General features: G+C 44.7%; 1 protein-coding gene and 1 long non-coding RNA gene across 3 annotated transcripts; one reads left to right on the top strand and one right to left on the bottom strand.

Annotated features, from left to right (window-relative positions):
* Positions 1 to 1,583: 1,583 nt before the first annotated feature.
* Positions 1,584 to 10,238, bottom strand: HAND2 (heart and neural crest derivatives expressed 2). Its single transcript, XM_081959769.1, has 2 exons — positions 8,955 to 10,238; positions 1,584 to 5,571 (listed from the first exon to the last, which is right to left on the bottom strand). Exons 1-2 carry the CDS (start codon positions 9,531 to 9,533, stop codon positions 5,473 to 5,475), a joined length of 678 nt encoding a protein of 225 aa, XP_081815895.1. The 5' UTR covers positions 9,534 to 10,238; the 3' UTR covers positions 1,584 to 5,472.
* A 267-nt stretch (positions 10,239 to 10,505) lies between these two features.
* On the top strand, positions 10,506 to 17,583 carry LOC309395480. Of its 2 annotated transcripts, XR_014175912.1 has the most exons (4): positions 10,507 to 10,608; positions 14,728 to 14,983; positions 15,718 to 16,159; positions 16,242 to 17,583. It is a non-coding gene; the product is annotated as an uncharacterized lncRNA (long non-coding RNA). The 2 variants fall into 2 exon arrangements; XR_014175911.1 differs by having other exon boundaries at positions 10,506 to 10,608; positions 15,718 to 17,583.
* Positions 17,584 to 20,396: the final 2,813 nt, after the last annotated feature.

Genomic DNA, 20,396 nt, shown 5'->3' with positions numbered 1-20,396 from the left:
TGTGTGTGTGTGTGTGTGTGTGTATGTATGTATGTATATATATATATATATATATATATATATATATATATATATATATATATATATATATATATATATATATCTGTGTGTGTGTGTGTGTGTGTGTATGTATGTATGTATGTATATATATATATATATATATATATATATATATATATATATATATATATATATATATATATATATATATATATATATATAGAGAGAGAGAGAGAGAGAGAGAGAGAGAGAGAGAGAGAGAGAGAGAGATATTTTAGACAGATTTTAGACAGACAGATTTTAAATGTGAAGTGGGGAGAGGAACTCTAGAAAGATGTTAGATATAACATCTTTCTAGAGTTCCTCTCCCCACTTCACATTTAAAATCTGTCTGTTGTCCCCAGTAGAATGCATTTCTTCGGAAATCTGTGCATCAGTCTATTATTGAACTTTAAAACTTTAACTCATTGGCACATTTACTAGAAAGTAAGTCCTGCTGGCATTTCAAGCAAGCTCAGGTTGCAATGAGGGGTTGGACAGCAGGAGTCCTATGCAACTATTATTTAGGAGAAATTCCATCAAATTTAATGAGATATAAATATTTTTGCCATTGCAGTTTGTTAATGTACAGTACAGATAGAATATCCAGAAAAACGGAGCAATGGATTTGTTTTTATTTTTTATTTATTGCTGCAACTAACGAAGAATCTTGGTACAGCCTGTGGAAGCTTGCATGCCAGTTCAGCATCAAGATGCCCAAAGACATGTTGCTCTTTTTAAAAGGGAAGGGGGAAAAATAGGATTTATCTCAATTTAAAAGGAATGTTTTTATGGATTTTCTTTTATATATATTTATGGTGTATTTTTAAAGCGTTGCGATTGGTTATGGTCGGGATTTTTAAAAAAATAGAAATTGTGGGTTTGCAATCCAGACTGATCCCTATTTAGAGTTTATCTCTAATCATCCATGGGATAAACCGGCTCAAAACTGGCTAGAGGCTAGTTGTCTTCCATGGGCTTAAGTAGACCCAAAGGATAGTACAGGGCTCCAAGCCAGCGTGATTCCGGTTTCCGGCTGGAAACTTTCTTCCCTTGAAACGGAGCCCGTTCTAAGCGGAAAATAACCCAAAGTCCCGGACACCAGTACTGCCTCCATCAGCCGGAACCTTACACCCAAGAAGCCTCGCAAGGGCAGGAGCTTTTTCGGATTGCACCGAAAAAAGATTGCACAGCCCTTTGACTTTTCCGTGGGGACGCTTTTCCCCCCTTAATTTTCAGAACACTTGCACTAGCTTCTTTTTCGCCAACCTTCTTCGTTAATTTTCTCCTCCGATTACTTATGAGATATTCGCTTTTTAAAGCCATTTTTTCCCAGCCGGAAGGCGGCAAAAAGAGCAAGCCCCCACTCCACGGTGCGGCTCAGCCCAGAGCTGTTCTGGCCCCTGTAGGATCTGCGCGCGCGCGTTCAAAAGGCGAGGGGGAGAGTTCAAGCTTGACCTTCGCGAGAACTTTGCAGATAGGGAGAAAGGAGGAGAGGGGGAAGGAGGGAGAGAGAGCGGGCTGTGAGAAGCCTCTTCTCCCCCCCCCCCTGCCAGACCCGTCCTAGGTCCCCGCCAATCGCTGCCCGAAAGGACCACGTACTCTGACGAGGACCTTATCAGGCCCGCCGCTCCAATCCAGCGATTTGGGGCCAGGACTCCTGACATCCCAATCGGCCATCAATTTACCTTCCCACCGCCCCGCTTCCCCATTTAGCTTTTAACGTCAAAAGCTACATTTTTGTCGGCTCCGGCCTGTCTAGGGCTCTTGCGATTTAGCTCCAGGAATGATTGCTCCTGAGAAAATAGCAACAGCCCCATTACCGAGCAATTAAAAAAAGCCCTTCCCTCCGCCTCCCTCTCTAGACACTTCGTCGCTCGCCATCACCTTTTCCCCGGGACCGCCAGCTGACCGAAAGAGACCATTTTAAAGCCCAAAGTTTAGGGATCATTTTTGCGACGAAGGAAGGAAAGTTTTCCAGTTACTGACTGGTATCATTCATTCTTTATGCCCTCGATCCTGAGCTCCTAGGTTTGAAATCTCATTGCCTGAAATGATCTTTGAAAATGCTTACTTACAAGCGATGTTGCCATCTGAGAAGGAAATGTTAGTTCTGGTTAGTTTTAATCTAAAATAGATATTTTAACCATATGCTTCTGAACTCTGATTAACGTATAGGGCAGCACAGGTAGTACCGTTCACCTTTACGATGATTCCCCCAATAACTATATCCGAATAAACCTAAACTGGAATGCACCTTGGAAAACTCCGGACTATGAGCTGGATCCTGCCTTTTCACTCCCGGCTTTCACTTCATCACCCCAGCGTTGCCTGAATGCACGCGCGCCCCCGTTCACTTTCAGAAAGATAGATGAGGAATCCACCATAGAGTTCACCCAAAAGACCGCAATATTTATTGTTTCTCCGAGTTCTTGGAAATAACTTCTTCCCAATTGTCCTTCCTGCTTTGTCTGAGCTGCGAACCCTGGCGTGAGAAGAAGACTGGCTTCCTCAAGTAACTTCTCTAAATTAACCAGACGCTGGTTAGAGTTCTCCCTAGTGTCTGAGAATTAGAAGTGACTTAGGCGGAAGCAATACGTTACTTCCCTTAAAGTGGGAAATATTTTAAAAAGGAAAGTACTGGCGGGCCCAGAATTCGAACCATCTGACTGAAAGCAAGAGCTTTTTTTTTTTTAAAAAAAAAACAAGTCCAGTGTGAAGCATTGTGTTTATAGGTTGATGAAATCATCGTATATTGATTACATGCGATTGTGCCTGGAGACTAGAAATTTTCCAGGCGGGGAAGGGCTGACCCGAAACTTTGGTGACCTGAACATTAACGCCCAGGACAAATCCTGGAAAGGAAGCGGAGGCCCCGGTGGGATCCAACTTCAGCTGCAGTAGCAGTGATTTTCTTCTCTTTCTCTTTCTTGTTTTTAAGGAGAAGGGCGTTTTCTGGAAAGCAAGTGCACCGGCTAGTCCAAAGAGTCTGACCCCAGTGCTAGAAAAGGGCACATCATTCTGGCCGGTTGTTCTAACCTCGCAACCTTCCTGTAGTCAGCGAGACCTGCCAATGGGGCAAAACAACTGCCGTTGAAAAAGGAGAGGAGCGAGCAGTCATCGAGGACATTGGAAAAATCTCTTGGTGTCTTTACTATAACTGGCACGTATGCCTTTTCCTTTGGATCTGGAGCAGAGCCAACGTGCAGGAGAGGTTCCATTGCACGCTAGGGGGTACAGATGCAAAAAAAGGAGCAAGCGAAAAGAAAAGAAAAGTGAACAGTTCCGGTCACTTAGTCCCTAACAAAGAGCGATCAAGGAAGCGATCTTAATCTCCCCCACTTTCCGCGTCTTGTGGCCATTAGATCTTACAGCTCAACCCGAAAATTTTATAGCGGTAATTATTAGGATCGCAGGATTGCGCGTTTTCTCTGCTGGATATTCAGATTTGAGTTCTACCGGTAGGTAATGCCTGTTGCCCACAGAGGCCGGAAAGAAACCAAACGTTTCTGCAAAACGCGATTTCTTACACCGCGACTTCCCAAGGCGTCGGACCAATTGCCTTTATATAGGAATGACCGGGGCCCCGGTCAGTTTTAAGACTCGAGCGGAAGACATGGCAACGTAGTCCAGCACCTTTTTTTCTCCCCGTGTGGTTCCAAGCGCCACTATCGCCCCGCATCGCAAGCCCCCCTCTCCTCTCTCCTCCTATGCAAACAAGCCAATTCTAATTCGCCAGCCTTTTGCCAGAGCATTTGGGGGAGGGGGGTGAGTTAAAATAAAAAAGGCCTTTGGAAAATGTTAGTTCGGGGATATCGCAAAGTAAGGAGAAAGGCACTCACATTCCGTGTGTAAATGGCTCTCTCACACATTTTCCAGATGCCTAGATTGTTATGTAATCAGGCCAACCGACCCGCTTAACTATGCGTTGGCCTAGCCCAGCCAAAGGCCCCCGGTGATTTGCCGTCAGAAACCGCTCCTAACTTCGCCTTACAAACTGGAAGGCCCACGCCAAGCAGCGAAGCCGGCGTGGGGGGCACCCTCACTCTGATAAGTGTGAAAGACAGACCCAGATTAGCTTCCGTCTTTGCTTTCCTCCCTCTTTCACAACAAACACCTTTCAAAGGCCGCGGTAAATTATTAGTCCCATCAGTAAAAATGGCAGTGCAAAAGTAAGCGGACTCTACCCCTCTCCTCGTCCCCAGAAAGCAAAGGAAAAGTGGGTTTCTGGCGTTCCTTTTTTTCATAGCGACTCTTACATAAATTAAAACGCTAAGAGGGCTTCTCTCTTTTGATCACAAAGGAATGTCCCTTTGAGAAAAAGCTGCTCCTAGCCAAAATCTCAAAATCATAACAATTGAATAAACATGTCCCGCCCTTGGAATATCTTTTGGCTTTTCAGTTTCCAAACCGCCGACGTAACCTCTGCTCGTTTCCCAAATAAAAGCCTTGTTTTTTTTAAAAAAACAACCGGACAAAACTACAAACTGTTCTTAAGCACAGTTACTCGGCAGTAGTAATCTTAGAGGGTTCGACGTTATTTCCCCAGCCAATCGCACACAGGATCGATTTTATATATTGTCTTCATAACTGAATTGTATTTTTAGTTCACTTTAACCAACCTCTTTGGTTAATGTTTAGATATATATTTTTTTTACAAAAGATTTTGAGGTTGGGTTTAAAGCCTTTCAGGTTATAAAATGTAATTATTTTAACTTTAAAAAAATACACTCAATGATCCAACGAATACTTACAACCTTTGGGACTTGCAATATTAATTATTCAACAGCACGAATTGTAGTTTGCTTAAATTTAATTTTAATTTTTGTTTTGCTTCCTTTAGGACTGAAGTGCAGATTAACAAAGAACTGTTAGACACTATTTTCTTCACTGTGGGATGGGGGAGGGGAAGGGAGGGGAGTGGGAACGCTCACAACTCTGGAGTCCTACCTCGCGTAAGATAGGAAACCTGGGGGGGGGGGGGAGAGAGAGACGGGGGAAGCAACTGGCTTACAGTTATCATCCACAATCATTCAAAACAGAGCAGGTATTAAAGATATACATTTCATATTACACACTAATGCCTTCATTTTTTGATTTTGATTTCCTTTTGAATCCTGGGTTCTATACAAACAAAGCAACATAACATTCATCACGTTGGAAGAGGGAACCACGCTTTGGAGATCGTGTTTCTCCTTACCATACCACGCCGGAGTTTTCCTCTTCATTTATTTCATTGAACTATGGAATGCTTTTCTTCCAGGATCCACATTTTTTTTTAAAAGGAGAAAGACTAGGGGAGGGAAATTGCACATAAATAAACCATACGATTCCAAAAACAAGGGCAAGAAGGAAAAGTCCTCAGCTGAGCAACCTCGCTTGGAAGGTCCAGAGTCCCAGAAGGGACAAATTCTCCACTCTTCACACTCGCCTTCACTGCTTGAGCTCCAGAGCCCAAACGTGCTGAGGCCAGCCAGTCCTTCCCTTGGTTTTCTTGTCGCTGCTGCTCACTGTACTTTTCAAGATCTCGTTCTGTTTGAGAAAAAAAGGGTGAAGAGGAGAGACAAAGCCATTATCCTTCCTCTCATTTCTGGATCACTACCACCCACCGGACCCCCTTTGGGGAGATTCTGCGGGACTGGCCGCAGAACAGAAAACCCGAAAATCAGATTCGGTGTTTTATTTTTTCAGAAGCCGGTTTATTCGCAGCCACCGGCGGTTCACAAATTAAAGTTGCAATCGTAGATATCCACAACTCGGAAGCAAGCGCCGTTCATTTCAACGGGCGTTTACTTCTTGGTAGGTGCGTGCTGGGGTTGTCCTGGGGTTGCAAGGGAACTGTGGTCAAAGAAACCTTACTCTCCCTTCTAAATTTATGGGGTACCCATTCAGTTTTACGTCTTCCAGACCGGCGCAATCACTAAACATTGCAATGTAACCCAGATTTTAACAACTTTGATTGTTGGAATTCCTTTCTGGGTGAATCAGGGGAACACGCGCGCATACTTACTAAAATAAGTGTATCTAAGTCTCAAATAAAAAATGCTTCTCATGATCATGGGGTCGTCTTAATTGCAAATGTATAGCCAAATAGCCTGAGACTGTACTTGTGACTGTACTGATGCAAAATGCGCAGCCTGTGCAGAGTAAGCCTCTTAGTAAACTTGCTGTAAAATACACACACATAGCCCAGTCCCCAAATTCATCATTTTGTCTATATATTGTCTGCACCATATCTGCAAGAAAAAAAATTGATGTCTCAATTTTAACACACGTGCTAAAGGTGAGTTTAAATGAGTGTTAAATGAGCTGCCTCAGATATTGACACAATCTCAATTTAAGGAAAGGGTCCCCGTCCCCCCATTGGGAGGATAGCTGATCCAGGGAAAGAGTCACCCTACTACGCGAGTTAAAGAGCAAATACTAAACTTCCTGGTATTTTTTTTTATTCTAACCACAGTTCTACAAAGAGGTTTGACCCTATTCAAAAAGGTTTAGCCTTCAAAAATTAAATCACTTTCCATATATTAATCTCCAAAATTGGATACATATTTTATATGGGAGATATTTTGATCAAAATGCCATTATTTTTTCCAGTGAATTTTTTCTGGTGAATGTGGATTTTGAGGCCCCAATCCACTGAATGCTCCAGCTGCTATAAAATTCATATATGTACATATTCCATCAATTTCAGTGGGCTAGCATGCCTGCTTGAAATGAAATTCCAATTTGGAATTTATCCATTTCCTTATCTTGGCCCTTTCCCAAACTGCATCTTAAAATGACTGTCAGGCTTGTTTGTAACCTTAATTCTTCTAGTCTGCTTGGGGATGCATCTTTTAGCTTTCATGCCCCAAAACATGACAACATTTATTTTCCATAAACAGCATCCCAAAATATGAAATAAAATAATCAGAGACTGTCAATTGATCACATGGGCAAACCTGCTTACACTCAAGCTTTTTCCACTGCTTTTAGCTTGCAAGAAATCAAGAAACATGATAATTGGAATCGTTGATAGAAGAAGGGCTTCTTATAAGCTATTTAAGGTGTAGTTGGTTTAAAATAAAAGTTGTGCTTCCATTCTAATTCTAACACCCCCATTTAGTGTATTGTACGAATGGAAGCAAAAAGACTTGGATATTTTCTGAAAGAAATTAAATAGAAACCACAAAGCAGCGTGAAGCAAGTACAACTTTTGGAGATTTCAGTTATTATCCAATTATACATGTTTCCCCAGGCTGGTGCCTGCCAGCTGTGTTGTAACTTCTGTTGAGGATGATTGAATTTGTAGCTATCTGTAGGTTACCAGGTTGAAGAAAATTTCATATTTTGCAGTTTGCATGTTTATGCAGTGACAAAGAATACTCATTGACTCTGGGTGGGGGGGGGAAGAAGGAATATAAATCTAAAACTGCAATATTACTTGAAATTTAGAGTCAAACTATTCCAATTCCTCTGGGTTTGCAAGGCAGTTGCTATTGTAGGCATAACAATAGAAGGTGTCTGCCATCCTCCCTTCCTTCTCCCAAATTATATTCCTTTCCTGAGACAGCTCTAAATTCTAGAACTCTGATGTTCTAGGGCCTCAATTAACAATTTAAAGTCAAAATGTGGATTGTGATGGGAAACTAGTATCTGGGGGGTGGGTGCGTTGCAAACTGATGCAAACTGATTCAGCTTCATCCTCAAACTGAAATTAGGATCTTTTCCAACCCACAACTGAACAAAAACTAAACACTTGGATTTAAACTGGAATAGAAACTTTTCCAACATTGGAGACCTAAAGCAAGAACAATGAGAGAAATAGTCCCCCCCCCCCCCCCAAAGCTAGTGATTTTTAAAAGGCATTCTTAGTAGATCCCTCTGCTTATCATTGCTGAGAACATTCCAAAGGATTTCATTCAGGGACAAATTTATAAAGATGTTGGCTCCCAAGACAGTTTCTACAAAATCCTAGTGGACTCCTTTAGCCAATTTGTGAATCCTTGACTAGTTTCGCATGTCTGCCATCCTAAAAGGCCTTGAGACTAGAAACCAATGCAGCTGAAAGGGATGGGGTTTACTTTAAAGATGAGTTGCAATTTCATCTAAAGAAATATTTTCTCCCTTCCACTCACCGACCTGTGTTAGTTACACAGCAACCCAGTAAAGCTGGTCAGAAGGGAAGTGAAAGGGCTGCTCCAGCCAGCGATCCTATCTCTGAATCTTCCCTCTCTTTGTCATTTTTAAAAAGTCTTCCTTTGGAATAAAGGAAGACGGGTGTTTTATTACATATGAATTAATATATGACTATCTCGAGGGCCATTTCCAATCGGCCACAGGAATGCAATGCATACTTGGGGTGGGCATATTCTGCTAGCCAATGGCCTCCCATTCACCTGGTTCTGAACTCCAAAAAACATTATGCACTATTTAAACAAAATTTGAAATACAATCAAATTGAGAATATTTTATTTGGAAATCAAGCCAAAATCATTACCTCTATCCCCTACGGCCAGCCCTGACCAGGGTCAAATTCTTCCCTACTCATTTTGGCTCCATGATTCTTGGCTTGGGGTCGGGGATACCAGGCTATTGTTTCTCTGGGCCCTCAAGCAAGCCTCGCAGCCCCATTCCAAAGGCATTGGAGGAACCTTCCTCCTGGATCCACCCGGGACGCCTAAGAAACGACCCGGGCTTTTGTTGCATTACCCGAAACTCACTGTCTTCCCCCGTCTGCCCGGTTGGTCCCTACATTTCAATCGATTAAGGGCGGGCTTAGCCGGGTGAGACTAAGAAGCGCGGCCCGCTCCGTTTCAGCGGCCCGTCAGAAGAGAGAGTGCCGGCCTAAGCAGAGAGGCTTCGGCGCTGGGGGCCTGTGAGGCTCGCCTTCCCCGCCCCATTCCCTCCCGGGCCCCGCGGCAGACACTGACCAGCTCCTTCTTCCTCTTGTCCTCCTTGAGGTCGGTCTTCTTGATCTCAGCCTTGAAGGCCTCGGCCTCGCCGTTGGCGTCGTCCTTGGCCAGGAGGTCCATGAGGTAGGCGATGTAGCTGGTGGCCAAGCGCAGGGTCTTGATCTTGGAGAGCTTGGTGTCGGCCGGGACGTTGGGGATGCACTCGCGCAGCTCGGCGAAGGCGCTGTTGATGCTCTGAGTCCTGCGCCGCTCCTTGCGGTTGGCCGTGCCGCGCCGTTTGACCGGCCGGGGGCCGCCTCCCAAGCCCGGCGGCCCGCCGTCACTACCAGGGGGAGCCACGCCGCCCACGTAGTGGTGGGAATGCTCCAGGCCTGGCGCTCCGTTGGCGTATTCGGGGCTGTAGGAGAGCGCCATGCTGTAGTCGGGCGGCGACATCTCCGAAGGGTGGCTGCTGATCAACCAGCCGTGGAAGTAGGGGTTCTCCTCGTGGCTGCAGCGGCTGGCGGCGGCGGCTGCTGCTGCTGCTGCGGCAGCGGCGAAGGGGTAGCCGTCATGGTGGACCACCGAATGGTGGGGAAAGCCACCTACCAAACTCATCGCCGCCGGCCTTCCCCGGCCGCCCGCCACCCCGGATCCTCTCCCCTGGATCTCCGCTCCCGTGAAGACCCCCGCCTTAGCACCAGCTCGTCGCCATCGGGCAGGCGCTGCCAAGTCCCCCGGGCGCCGAGAGGGCAGGATCAGTCCCCACCGCCGCACTCATACGGGGCGGGAGGGGGCTTAACCTTGGAAGCTGCAGAAAAGGTAAGGAAAGCAGCGCCCCCTCCCCGAATGGATGAGCTCTCCTCCCTTGGCGTCTTCCGAGTAGTTAGCGAACAAAATAGCCAGAAAGGAAGGGCTGCTTACTTACACCTGCTTTCCCCCCCCCCCTAACGTCCCCGCGTCTCCCTCCCCTCTGCCGCCCGGCTCCCCAGGCCCGCCGCCTGGACGGGAATCGCGTCTCCTTCGATTAAAGTGCGAGCAGCAGCCTCCTTCCTCTGGGATTCCAGTTCTTCTTACTCCGCTCCCGGGACTACAAAACCCAGCGAGTCCGTTTTGGGTGAGGAGGGGAAATCCGGCGGTCTTCCTGCTCTGACGTGGAACCCGCTGAGAAGAGTGATAAGTATGGTCTCGAAAAAGGGCGAAAGAGGGAAGAAAGAGGCAGAGGAGGAAACAGAGCACAACGCTTAGATAGCAGAGTCGGAGCTGCGCAAAGCGCTGGTCGATTTTCCCAGCTTGGTCTCCACGTACAGCTACATCTTTAGGATAGTTCGGGTTAATATATGTCGTCAGAGGCTCTTTAAGCCAATCACTACAGACGGGGGCGGGGTATTTCGCTTTGAGCCGCAAAACGTTTTTTGATCTTCGCGCTGCTAATTGTTCAGCTTCTCCTTTAGGATTGGCTGCCGTTTCTATCCGTAATGTAATTAAAACAAACCAGGAAAAGTCTCTGCCCGCCCCCACCCACCCCCCTCAGCATTCAGAGATTAATGCAAGTATTTAAACAATGCTTTCCTGTAAGTATCTTCGTGCCTTCCCTGTGTTTTGGTGGAAAATCTTAACTATTAAAATGGATTGAAAGTAAAACGTTTGACTGTCTCAGTTCAGATGTATTATTATACTATGATAGTATGATGTAAGTATATATATATATTGCTAACCAATGAATAATATACCAGAATACAATAGCATTGTATATTTGATATAAAAGTATGCCTATAGCTAAACTTGGTTAAATTATACTAATATTACATTTACAAAGATGAGGGGAGAATATCCGATGCTGAGAAAGCCATTGACATTGTCATTTATTGTCTCATAAATGTAAACCTCTCCATGGTCCAGAAAGAAATCAAGATCTGGAGTATAATGAGAAGGGATCCCGCTATAGGGCCACAATTCTCCTGAAAATGCTATTAATGAGTCTATTTTTGCAAGCCACCTTATTGCAGCCAATGAGACCTCAAGGTCTGTATAAGATTCCTTTGATATAAAACGATGCCTGCTTGTTCAGTGTTATTCATATACAAACATAAATAAATAAAAATACCCTCTCCTCCAAAAGAAGAGGAAAGCAAAAGGATAATTGGGGGGGGGGAGAAGGAATTGTATGCTCTAAAAGGGGGAGAACTGGATCTGATATTAAGGAAACAGTCAGTTGTTCAAAATGTTGACCTGAGCCATGAATTAATGCCTTTCTTGCCTTAAGCATTATTTTAATCTTAATGCTTCCTGCCCTAGGCTTTTTGGCCTGTCCGGTATTACCACCTGAAATCAGCCGCCCCTTCATTTAGCCTGGGTAAGTAATCAAATATTAAGTAAGTAAGTAATATATTTCTGCTAAAAATATCTAAGCATATCCTTGTACCTTTTATATTTAACAATACAAGACACATCTGAACAGCTACTTTATGACTGTGACTAATAGTGTGGGCCAGAAAACATGAGGAAAACATGTGTGATCTAACAGTAATATTAGGCTAAAGTATATATAAATATATCCTTCCTTTGTTATTTTTACATATAATTCAAGGCAGTGAATTTAGCCAACATACTTTACTTCCTATTTTCCCTACATCTACAACTCTATGGGATAGCGTGGGTTGGGTTGGCCTGAGAGAGAATGCACCCAGCTGGCTAAGGCAGGACTTGAACTTTATAAAGTATGGTAGGTAACAAAGCCCTGATTAAAAAAAAATAGTATTCACATGTAATTTTTGTGCATATGAAATGTTGAACACACAAAAACAAGGGAAAGTTCATTTCATGCGTGTGCTAGAAATTTGAACTTAGGCATCTTCTAGCCTTGTCCCTGAGATAGGATCGATATGTGGGGGGAAAGATTCCCGCCACCTGCACTCTTGGGAAGAAGAGTAAGGTTAAAATAGTTTAGGACGCAGTCCCAAACATAAAGGGAGCAACAGATCAAATAATCACACATATCCTGGAAAACTTTATTTTTTTTATTTCTGCTGCTTTACCCAGCATCTGGGCTTAATTCTCTCCTGATCACAATCATAGAATTGTACAAAGAATAAAAGTTTCTTAGTCTCTGTTGCTTCAAGAAAAATTCCTGAAGGCAAAATCAAAGCTTACCTGTGACCTGAAAATAGGAAAGAAGGAGAGGAATACATAAAATAAGTGTATAGGTTGTGGTTCATCAGGAGGAGGAGGAGGAGGAGGAGGAGGAGGAGGAGGAGGAGGAGGAGGAGGAGGAGGAGGAGGAGGAGGAGGAGGAGGAGGAAACAATCAAAAATCCAGCCAAAACAGAAGGGGTCTTCCCACCCAACTCTGGATTTTGCAATATGGGACCCTGTTTTATTTCAAGACTACTGCTTGATCTCACTGCTACCCCCTCCTCAAGTGGTCACAGCCAAAGACAGAAGTGAGACAAAATCTGATGGGTGCATATTAAAGTGGGCTGTGGGACTTACAGCTCATATCTAGCTGTGGAACTTACTCCTGAGTAAGCATTCTTAGAGGTGCACAAGTAATCTACAAGTTTTCTGCCAGCAAGAGAAGCCTTGCTGTTGGTTCGTGTTAAATTAAGACTGCCTCTCATTCAGTACATTTAAACTTAAATGAATGGGATTCAAATTCTGAATCTCATTCCCAGGGAATTTTCTGAATAAAGGTGGGGAAAAGTCCCATTTATTTCACTGATTCATTTTAAATATGGCTAAATCTAACACCAAGCATTCCGTTGCCATTGGTGGCTCCATTGTAACCTATTCAAGAAATCTTTGACTCAATGGGAGAAAGGCAATGTGTGTGTGTGTGTGTGTGTTAGGCCTTTGCTCCTTACTGCACAAAGGGAAGCCCGTCCATTTCTACTGGAATCCCAGAAGAGCGGCAGATTCTCCCAAGACCAGATAGATGAAGGCTAGGATTGAGACTGAAATGAAAAAAAAAAGATGCATAAACTTTACCCTATAACTGTCGTTATCTCTTTTGGCCAAACAAGCCAATCTGAAATGAATGTCTTTTCACAACATGTGAATGCAGGGGAATCTTCATGTAGAAATGGAGAGTTAAATGAAAATAAATAACCATCTATGGGCAAATACTAAATATGCCCCCTATAAAGACGGTCAATGGCACCCTTAGTCTGGCCTGCAACCTGCCCCTGTTTAAATTTAGAATCCTCTGGTGGCCTGATATTAAGTCTCATTAAGGTGGGAAAGGACGATGAACGCAATCTTAATTATTTACAGGCACCTGAGGACTTGGCCCTGGTTTCACAGGGAGCTTGACTTGCCTTCGGCGCGGCAGATGACTGTCAGGAGAGCAGTAAAGGCAAGGAAGCCATTTGGAGCCCCCACCGGCAATTCGGTTAAATCCAAGCATTTGGCTTGATCCCGATTTTCCGGTTGAGGCATTAAGTCAATTTACACCCAGATCCTAGCATAGTTCCTTGGAAGCAGAGCGGCCCTCTCCAACAGGAGCGTTTACCCGCCACGAATGCGTGCAGTCCTGCTGCATTTAAGGGCAAGCCAGCGGAATTCCTTGCCGCAACACCGGATCAGGTTGTTGAGGAAAAGCCGGGATTCGTTTCTTTTTAAATTAAACACCTTCATTTTAGGATTTGTATTGTTAGTCGCTAAACTTTGGAATGACTTCCCTGATGCGCAAGGCATAAAGCAGCCGTTGGTTTCCATCATATTGTGTTTCATCAGACGACACGAGTTAACCTGGCTATCGGCGCAGCAATGAGGGTACAGGGACTTGCTTTTCCGCACTTCTTAGATCCCCAGCTCGAGGAAAACGTAGCTCTTGAGACATTTCTTCGGCAAAGCGCTGCGGCTGCTTCTACGGAGTTTCCGAGGAAAACTCCCGGCCAGAAACAACGGAGGGAGGAGAGGAAAAGCGGAGAGAACAACAACAAAACAAACAAACAAACAAACAAACAAAAAACAAACTCGTACTCGTCCGACACCGACCCAGCGAGCGGCCCTTTTCTCGTCTCCGAGAGAGGTGGCTGCTTGAACCGAACCCTTCGGCTTTCCGGAGTGACAGTTGCCTGACTGTAAATAATACTGCAGGGCAATTCGGCCTTCACTTCCTCCCACAACTCCCCCTGAGTTTTCCTTACTTTTCCATAAAGAGCCACCTTGGCAAATCCATATGATCACCTCCTTATTAACTAAGAAGGACTTGGAAGATCCATAGAAGTCAGTAAAGCGTACGTTTTGGGGCTCCTTCCATGCTCCTATAAATTAATGTGTTTTTTTTTTTTACAAAGTCAAAAGAGACAGATGCTCCGTTCACTTCTTTAGTAAATCGACATTAATTTCAGAGAACTGACGCCTCACACCTATAGGTGTATTGATTGCGTTCTGTACAGATCCCGCTTCGAAGTAATCCCCTCGGAGCGGACCAACAGCTTCCACCGAGAGAGGCTGCGTTGTAGCCAAGTTCGGAAGCTTGTTATGTGTTCGAAGAAGTCGGTTCAAGGCGGTATAGTTTTCTTTTCCTGAGTTTGAGCTTTTCTTAAGTTAATTAAGAGGCATGCTATAGCAATGTAGTAGTGTATGGGAATACACTGTAATAAATTATGAGACCAATGGGGGGGGGGAGTTGTTTGAAAGAAGTGAAATGAAGAAACAATAATTAAAAGGATTAATGGGGAAAAAAGAAAGAAGTCAGAAAGAGAAAGTTAAGAGGAAAACGATGAAAGGCAATTTCCTTTTCAGTCTCGCAGTTCGATGGCCTGCACCCCGAACTCTCAACTTTGCCTGTCTGCTTTCTCTTCCAGAGCGCTTTGTTAGAAGTTTGGGCAGATTACAATCTGGAGCGCGAAGGGCTCTGGGCAGCCCGGGAGGTTTCGAAAGGAGCGGAGAGAGACTTAAGGAGGGCGCATTTCAGTCTGTTCCATGAGCTGCAGCCACTGGAGAGCAAAGATCAAGTGGGGTTCTTCGGTTCTGTGGCCAGATACACGGTGATACTGTTGGATGGCCCAGGAGCCGGACGCGTGGAACCGGCGGAATGGCGACCTCTGAACGAGTATCCAGGTCACAAATCTCTCTCACATGCGGATGGTTTGCCTTGGTTTCCATTTTCCTTGTATCTGTTCCTTTCTTTTCTTTCTATCCTTGTCTAAGTTGGACAAAATGTGTTCGCTGTTAGTTTCCTTCCTTCCTTCCTTCCTTCCTTCCTTCCTTCCTTCCTTCCTTCCTTCCTTCCTTCCTTCCTTCCTTCCCTCCCTCCCTCCCTCCCTCCCTCCCTCCCTCCCTGCCTGCCTGCCTGCCTGCGGGAGAAGCAGGAAAGAACTGTAAGCTTGGGCAAAACTCGCTTCCCACTGTCTTCTTTGGCCATGCAAATAAAAGAATCCAAAAGACCTACTAAAAGGCCACAGGCCAGAGATACAAAGTGCAGAGTTTCTCTGGCTGTCCTTCCCTGCGAGCCTTCTTCCTTTCTTAGTCCCCTTAACAAGGGAGGAAGGGACAGGATAATTTAAATGTTCATTGTTTACAAGCGGCAAAGCTCGATGTATCGAGGAAAGGATGGCTTAAAAAGGATTATTTGGTGGGGGAATACACGCCAGTTTTTTCTCCACTCCACCCTCTCCCTTACTTCTACAATGTGCGGGGAGACTTTGGCGTGTTTTAAGCCGCACTCCAGCCTCGGAGGGTTGATGCTATTTCTTCATAGCTTCCTTTTTTGCCCCTTAATTATCACATGGCCCACTCCTCTCAAGAACATCTCAGTCATAATACAATGTTGAATGAATGCGATTTATTCTTAGGGATGCTCAAGTCGACAGCTGCTGGATATAATAAGCCTTGGTTGTTTGGATTCTCACCGCAAGCAGAAAAATGACTGGGAAGGAATGACCGTCCACCACTCAGACAGAAAGGAGCCTGGCTCTGCAATTTCCCCCCATCTGCGATCCGGATTCTGGAAATTGCCCGCGAAGCCTTTGGCCCAAGGGAAACAGTTGCCCGGGAGAGTAACAAAAGCATCTCACTCCCCTCCTCTCTCTCCAGCACCACAGGGCAAGTACCGATTCTGTGTTGGAGGCCACAAATCTAAGCAAGTTCATTCAAAACAGCGGGCTTTCCCCTTTAAATCGGCGACGTTTAGGGTTAGACTGCATGCCGTTGCTTCTTTGTGTTGCATGCTAAATTGGACAGGTTTATCTAGCAGTAGGTCCCAATTAAAACGCACGTACATGCGTTTTTAAAGCAGTATTGGGCAGTAGGTCCCAATTTTTAAAGCAGTATCTAGCAGTAGGTCCCAATTAAAATGCACGTACATGCGTCTTTAAAGCAGGACACCAAGATAATGCAAGGAATAGGAATTCATAAAGTGATACCCAAGAATGTCTTGGAAATAAAAAAACGTTCTGCTGTCTCTCCTACACTTTAAGTTTTTGATCGTCTGCCAACATAGTTTATTTTTTTGGTGCAATTTTGACTTATCCTTGCAGTGGATGAGTCAAAATGGACGAGAAAGTAAGATTTTTCTGTCTCTTCATCTCCCCAACCCCTATTTTCACTCTTTTGTGTATTATTTCCAGATTTCAACAATCTATATTGATAATTTCATCAAATGAATCTGACATTACCTCCTTCCTCCTTCCTCCAATACACTATTGCTGGGTAACAATTCCTTTGGTGATTGAGGAATGCAAATCTTTACTATAGTGTCTAGTGTTTATAACATTGCGTAGGTATGTCTCCTCTTTTAGATTTATTTCACTGATTTCAAAAACAGCGTTTGCAGGAATTCCATCTAAATGAGTTCAGGTTTACTTAGGTTTATGGAATGGGGAGGAAAATCGTTGCCGCTCCCAATTGCTGGGTGCTTGGGAGCATTAGATGCAGGCGGGTGGGTTCTTTGCGTGCTTCCTTAAATATTTTATTCAGCTGAAGAGGAGCCATCCAGAGAAAAGCTGCCCTGAAATATGTTCTACTAATTCAGTGGGCTTTATCTCTCAGAAAATTGGGGTTTAAGCGATGGGATTACAGTTTAACACGTTTATTCTTGAAGAACTCAGATCTTCTTTCATGCAACCATTCATCCAATTTCCTAACTCCTTCCGATTATTGATTTATGAAGAAATCGGGGAGCCTTGAGGGAGGGTTGACATCTGGCTGATTGCATTCACCTCATCTCTATCTCCCATTGAGATTGCCTCCCCCCCCTCACCATTCCAGTTACATATTCAGGAGAAAAAATGGAGTGTGATTGGGCGAGCAGGGCAGTACATTATTAAGGAGCCAGAGCTCTTCTCGACTGTTAGTTGTTTCATCAATTTTATAATTTAAGATATGTGAGATCTCCCCCTCCCATTCAATAATTGAAATCAAGAGGTCTTTGCTTGCCAGTCAATACCGAGAGCAGCACACATTTTGAGAGTTTATTACCAGGCTGTCTGCATCCACGTTTACTCTGACATACATTCCGTAGAATTCAGAGGGTATTTTATAACGAGTATAGGTTGTACCCCCAAGAGATGTGGGAAAATTATTATTTAAGTTTCTTCTTTTTCCTTGCCCATCGTCATTTGTAAAAATTAATATTATTTAAAAACAAAATCATATTTATTATTTTAATATAATTTTGGTGACCACAGATTCCTGTATTTTAATAATATTTTGGAATGTTATTTTAGGGTTTTTTTTAAAGCACAAAATAAATACAATTTTGTGATTTCATATTGTGTAAATAATTACGGATTGGATAAAGGAACCTACAGTTCTTTATATTTGCAAGAAACAGCTTTCTGGTTTTCTAAGCATTTTACAGGGCAATTGCATAGATTACTTTTAAACAACTATGCAAATTAGGACAAAGGCATATTAATTGAAATATATGAAATTGCTTTTTATGTGGGTCTAGGGATAATTCCCACAACCAAGTAAATTGTATGTCGGAAGGGAGATTTCAATTGGATAAAAATATACTCTTTCATAGGATAGGGAGTCAATTTATATATTACAGGGTAACAGTCTAGACTTCATTTATTTTATTGTATTAAAATCCCTGTCCATTAATGGAATACGTGAAATGCCTTCCTAGCTATTCAGTCTTGTCTGGGCTTCACCTTGATACCAATTCACCATTCATAAATATAATCCTATTTTGCTTTTCCCCGTTCAAGGGGTGGAGATTTAATAACAGCAGCAATTACTAATTCTCAGCATTTCCTTCCAATAAGCATTCTCGTTGCGGATAATGGAAATGGTAGTCAGACGATCGTTGGAAGGAGAGGCACAAGGAAATCCCAGTCTTTCTGGCCCAGTCTGTGCCCGGAACTGAATTGCTGTTGGAAAAATAAAGATGACAGGCTGACGACTTCGGCTTAAATTCCACAGCTCTCGCAAGTGATTTCTCCTCACTTTCTTTTTGCACAAGCACCTCCAAAGATCCTTTCCTCTGGCCCTCTTAAGACCTGGCGGGTCTTCCCAGTCAGCTGAACTCACACGTGGGATCACTGCGTCCTTCTGCAAAGTTTGGATCTAAGGGCCTGGTGAGGTTAATGCGTTGTAGGGGCAGAGGAAAATCTGGGCTTCAGTTTGCCTAATTAAAGGAAATCGTGTAATGAAGGTTAGTTACTCAGGACAAGATGCCATGAGCTGTGAAGAACGAGCGGGCCCATACCTTGAATGCAGAGCGAATACAGAGCGAGTGTATATGGTTTAGTCGTTTAGCAGAAGTCCTTCGAACTTATGGAAGCTCTGCTAAATACGAAATGCGAAGGGTCCTCCTCATCTGGCCTTGGCAACGATTTATTTGCATTTAGCGGTGGGAAGAAGCGGAGCGGGAGGATCCTCCGTCCTGAACCGAACCGCTTTAGCAGGAAAACGAATTTCCGCCCGTCTTTATATTCTTGCAACTGTAAGCTCTCCTGAAATCGAGACTCCCCTTGCGGTTGTGGCCGCTTTTCCAGTCGGCTCCCAGAGTTGGAGCGCCGGGAGAAAGGCAGAAACCCGCCACCGAGAAGGGGCTCTGGGCTTCGGTCCTCCGTGTCCTGAACATATATATGCAGGGACGGGGGCTCTGGTAGCACTCAAGTAACTTTGGAGAAGCGCCAAAGCCAGAGCGCGAGAATTTCCCTGCAAATACCGTTATTCTGCTGCCGCCGCGCTTATTTCGAGCCCTTGGAAAGACCTGCGAATTCAGATGCGCCGAATTCTACTCTACAAGTTTCAATGCCTTGTTTTGATATATCAAAACATTTCAAGTGCCAGTCGTGAGATTCGTGGCCTTTGGGTTCAGGTAACCGTTGAGAAGCCCAAAGGAGCGAGGCCTGTGGCTCAAAGGCCTTTGCTTTCACTCCCTTTCCTTCCTGAGTCGCGAGAAACCAAGCAGCGCCTTCCAAGACTCTTTCCTTCCGTCCCAAGTGCGTAAAGAGGGATACCCTTCGCGGCTTCTCTCTTAGCGCTGATCCGCTCTCTCCGGTCTTCTTCGCAGTAGACGCGAAACTGTCAAACAGGAAGGCGGACCGGACACATTTATCCCGGCGCGACCGAGTGAGTCCCGCTGCAGCTCAGCGGAACTTCTTCCGAGGCGGCAAGAAATCGATCGCCGCCGCCGGACCCCTTCTTGCCATTCCCATTGACAAAAGCAGTCGCCTTTCGAAGTTGCAAGAGTCGTGCAAAGCTCCACGTTCACACACACACACTTCTTACAGAGGTGTCGGTGTGCTTAACCGCCCCCCCCCCTTCCCCGCACCGGTATCTCAGTGTAATTGATCTGGCTGAGTGAGGCCGTTGTGGTAATTTGGATACACCAAGTCTCCAGATAATGACATATAATCAGACGTAGGGTCACTTGGTAATTCTCTCATGACAAACCCCTTCTGCGCTCTGTGATCTCCTTTCAAACTAAATTTCACACAAACAAATAAAGCAAGACAGGGCAAATCCTTAAAACACCCCCCGTAAGGCCAGGACGGGAGAGAGGAGAAGAAAGTATAGAAAAGTCTGTTAAGAGGGACAAGTAAACAGGCTGCCGGAGTAAGGAACATAGGCGGTTTTAAGAAAGACCATCCTCGCAGGAAAAGGCATTTGTGTACAAAATGCCAGGAGAAAAACTGTTCTGGCTCACGTTAAAAATGACATCAGTTAATTTTAGAAACAAGGACAAATAGAAAATGTCGTAACCTACACACGATAGGACGAAGGGGCAGCAACCTCCCGGCCTTTGCCTGCGCTTCTTCCTTTGCAAGCCGGCAGCTCCTCCGCCCTCCCGGTTCCCTTGAGGGCCTGCGGTGCACCCCTAAAGCCGGCGATGGGGAGGAGGGAGGAAGTGAATCCCGGTCTAACCGAATGGGGTCTGGTGGTCTTCTCTTTGGACACCAGGAAAAGAACCAGAAGGATCAGCATCTTGTAGCCGGAAGGACTTTTAGCAGCCGTCTGCAACCGGCCGGTTGTTTTTAGAGATGTTGGGCATCACCCGCAGCCATAGCGGCCAATG

Source organism: Natrix helvetica (genome assembly GCF_964273705.1).
Source record: "Natrix helvetica genome assembly, chromosome: 7".
NCBI lineage: Eukaryota > Metazoa > Chordata > Lepidosauria > Squamata > Natricidae > Natrix > Natrix helvetica.
Note: the sequence above shows the minus strand (reverse complement) of the source record. Positions and strands in the feature narration are given on the sequence as shown.

Coding starts and splice junctions, on each gene's coding strand:
- HAND2 (XM_081959769.1), bottom strand. CDS start 9,533: ATGAGTTTGGTAGGTGGCTTTCCCCACCATTCGGTGGTCCACCATGAC. Junction 5,572..8,954: donor ACAAGAGGAAGAAGGAGCTG/GTCAGTGTCTGC, acceptor TTTCTCAAACAG/AACGAGATCTTGAAAAGTAC.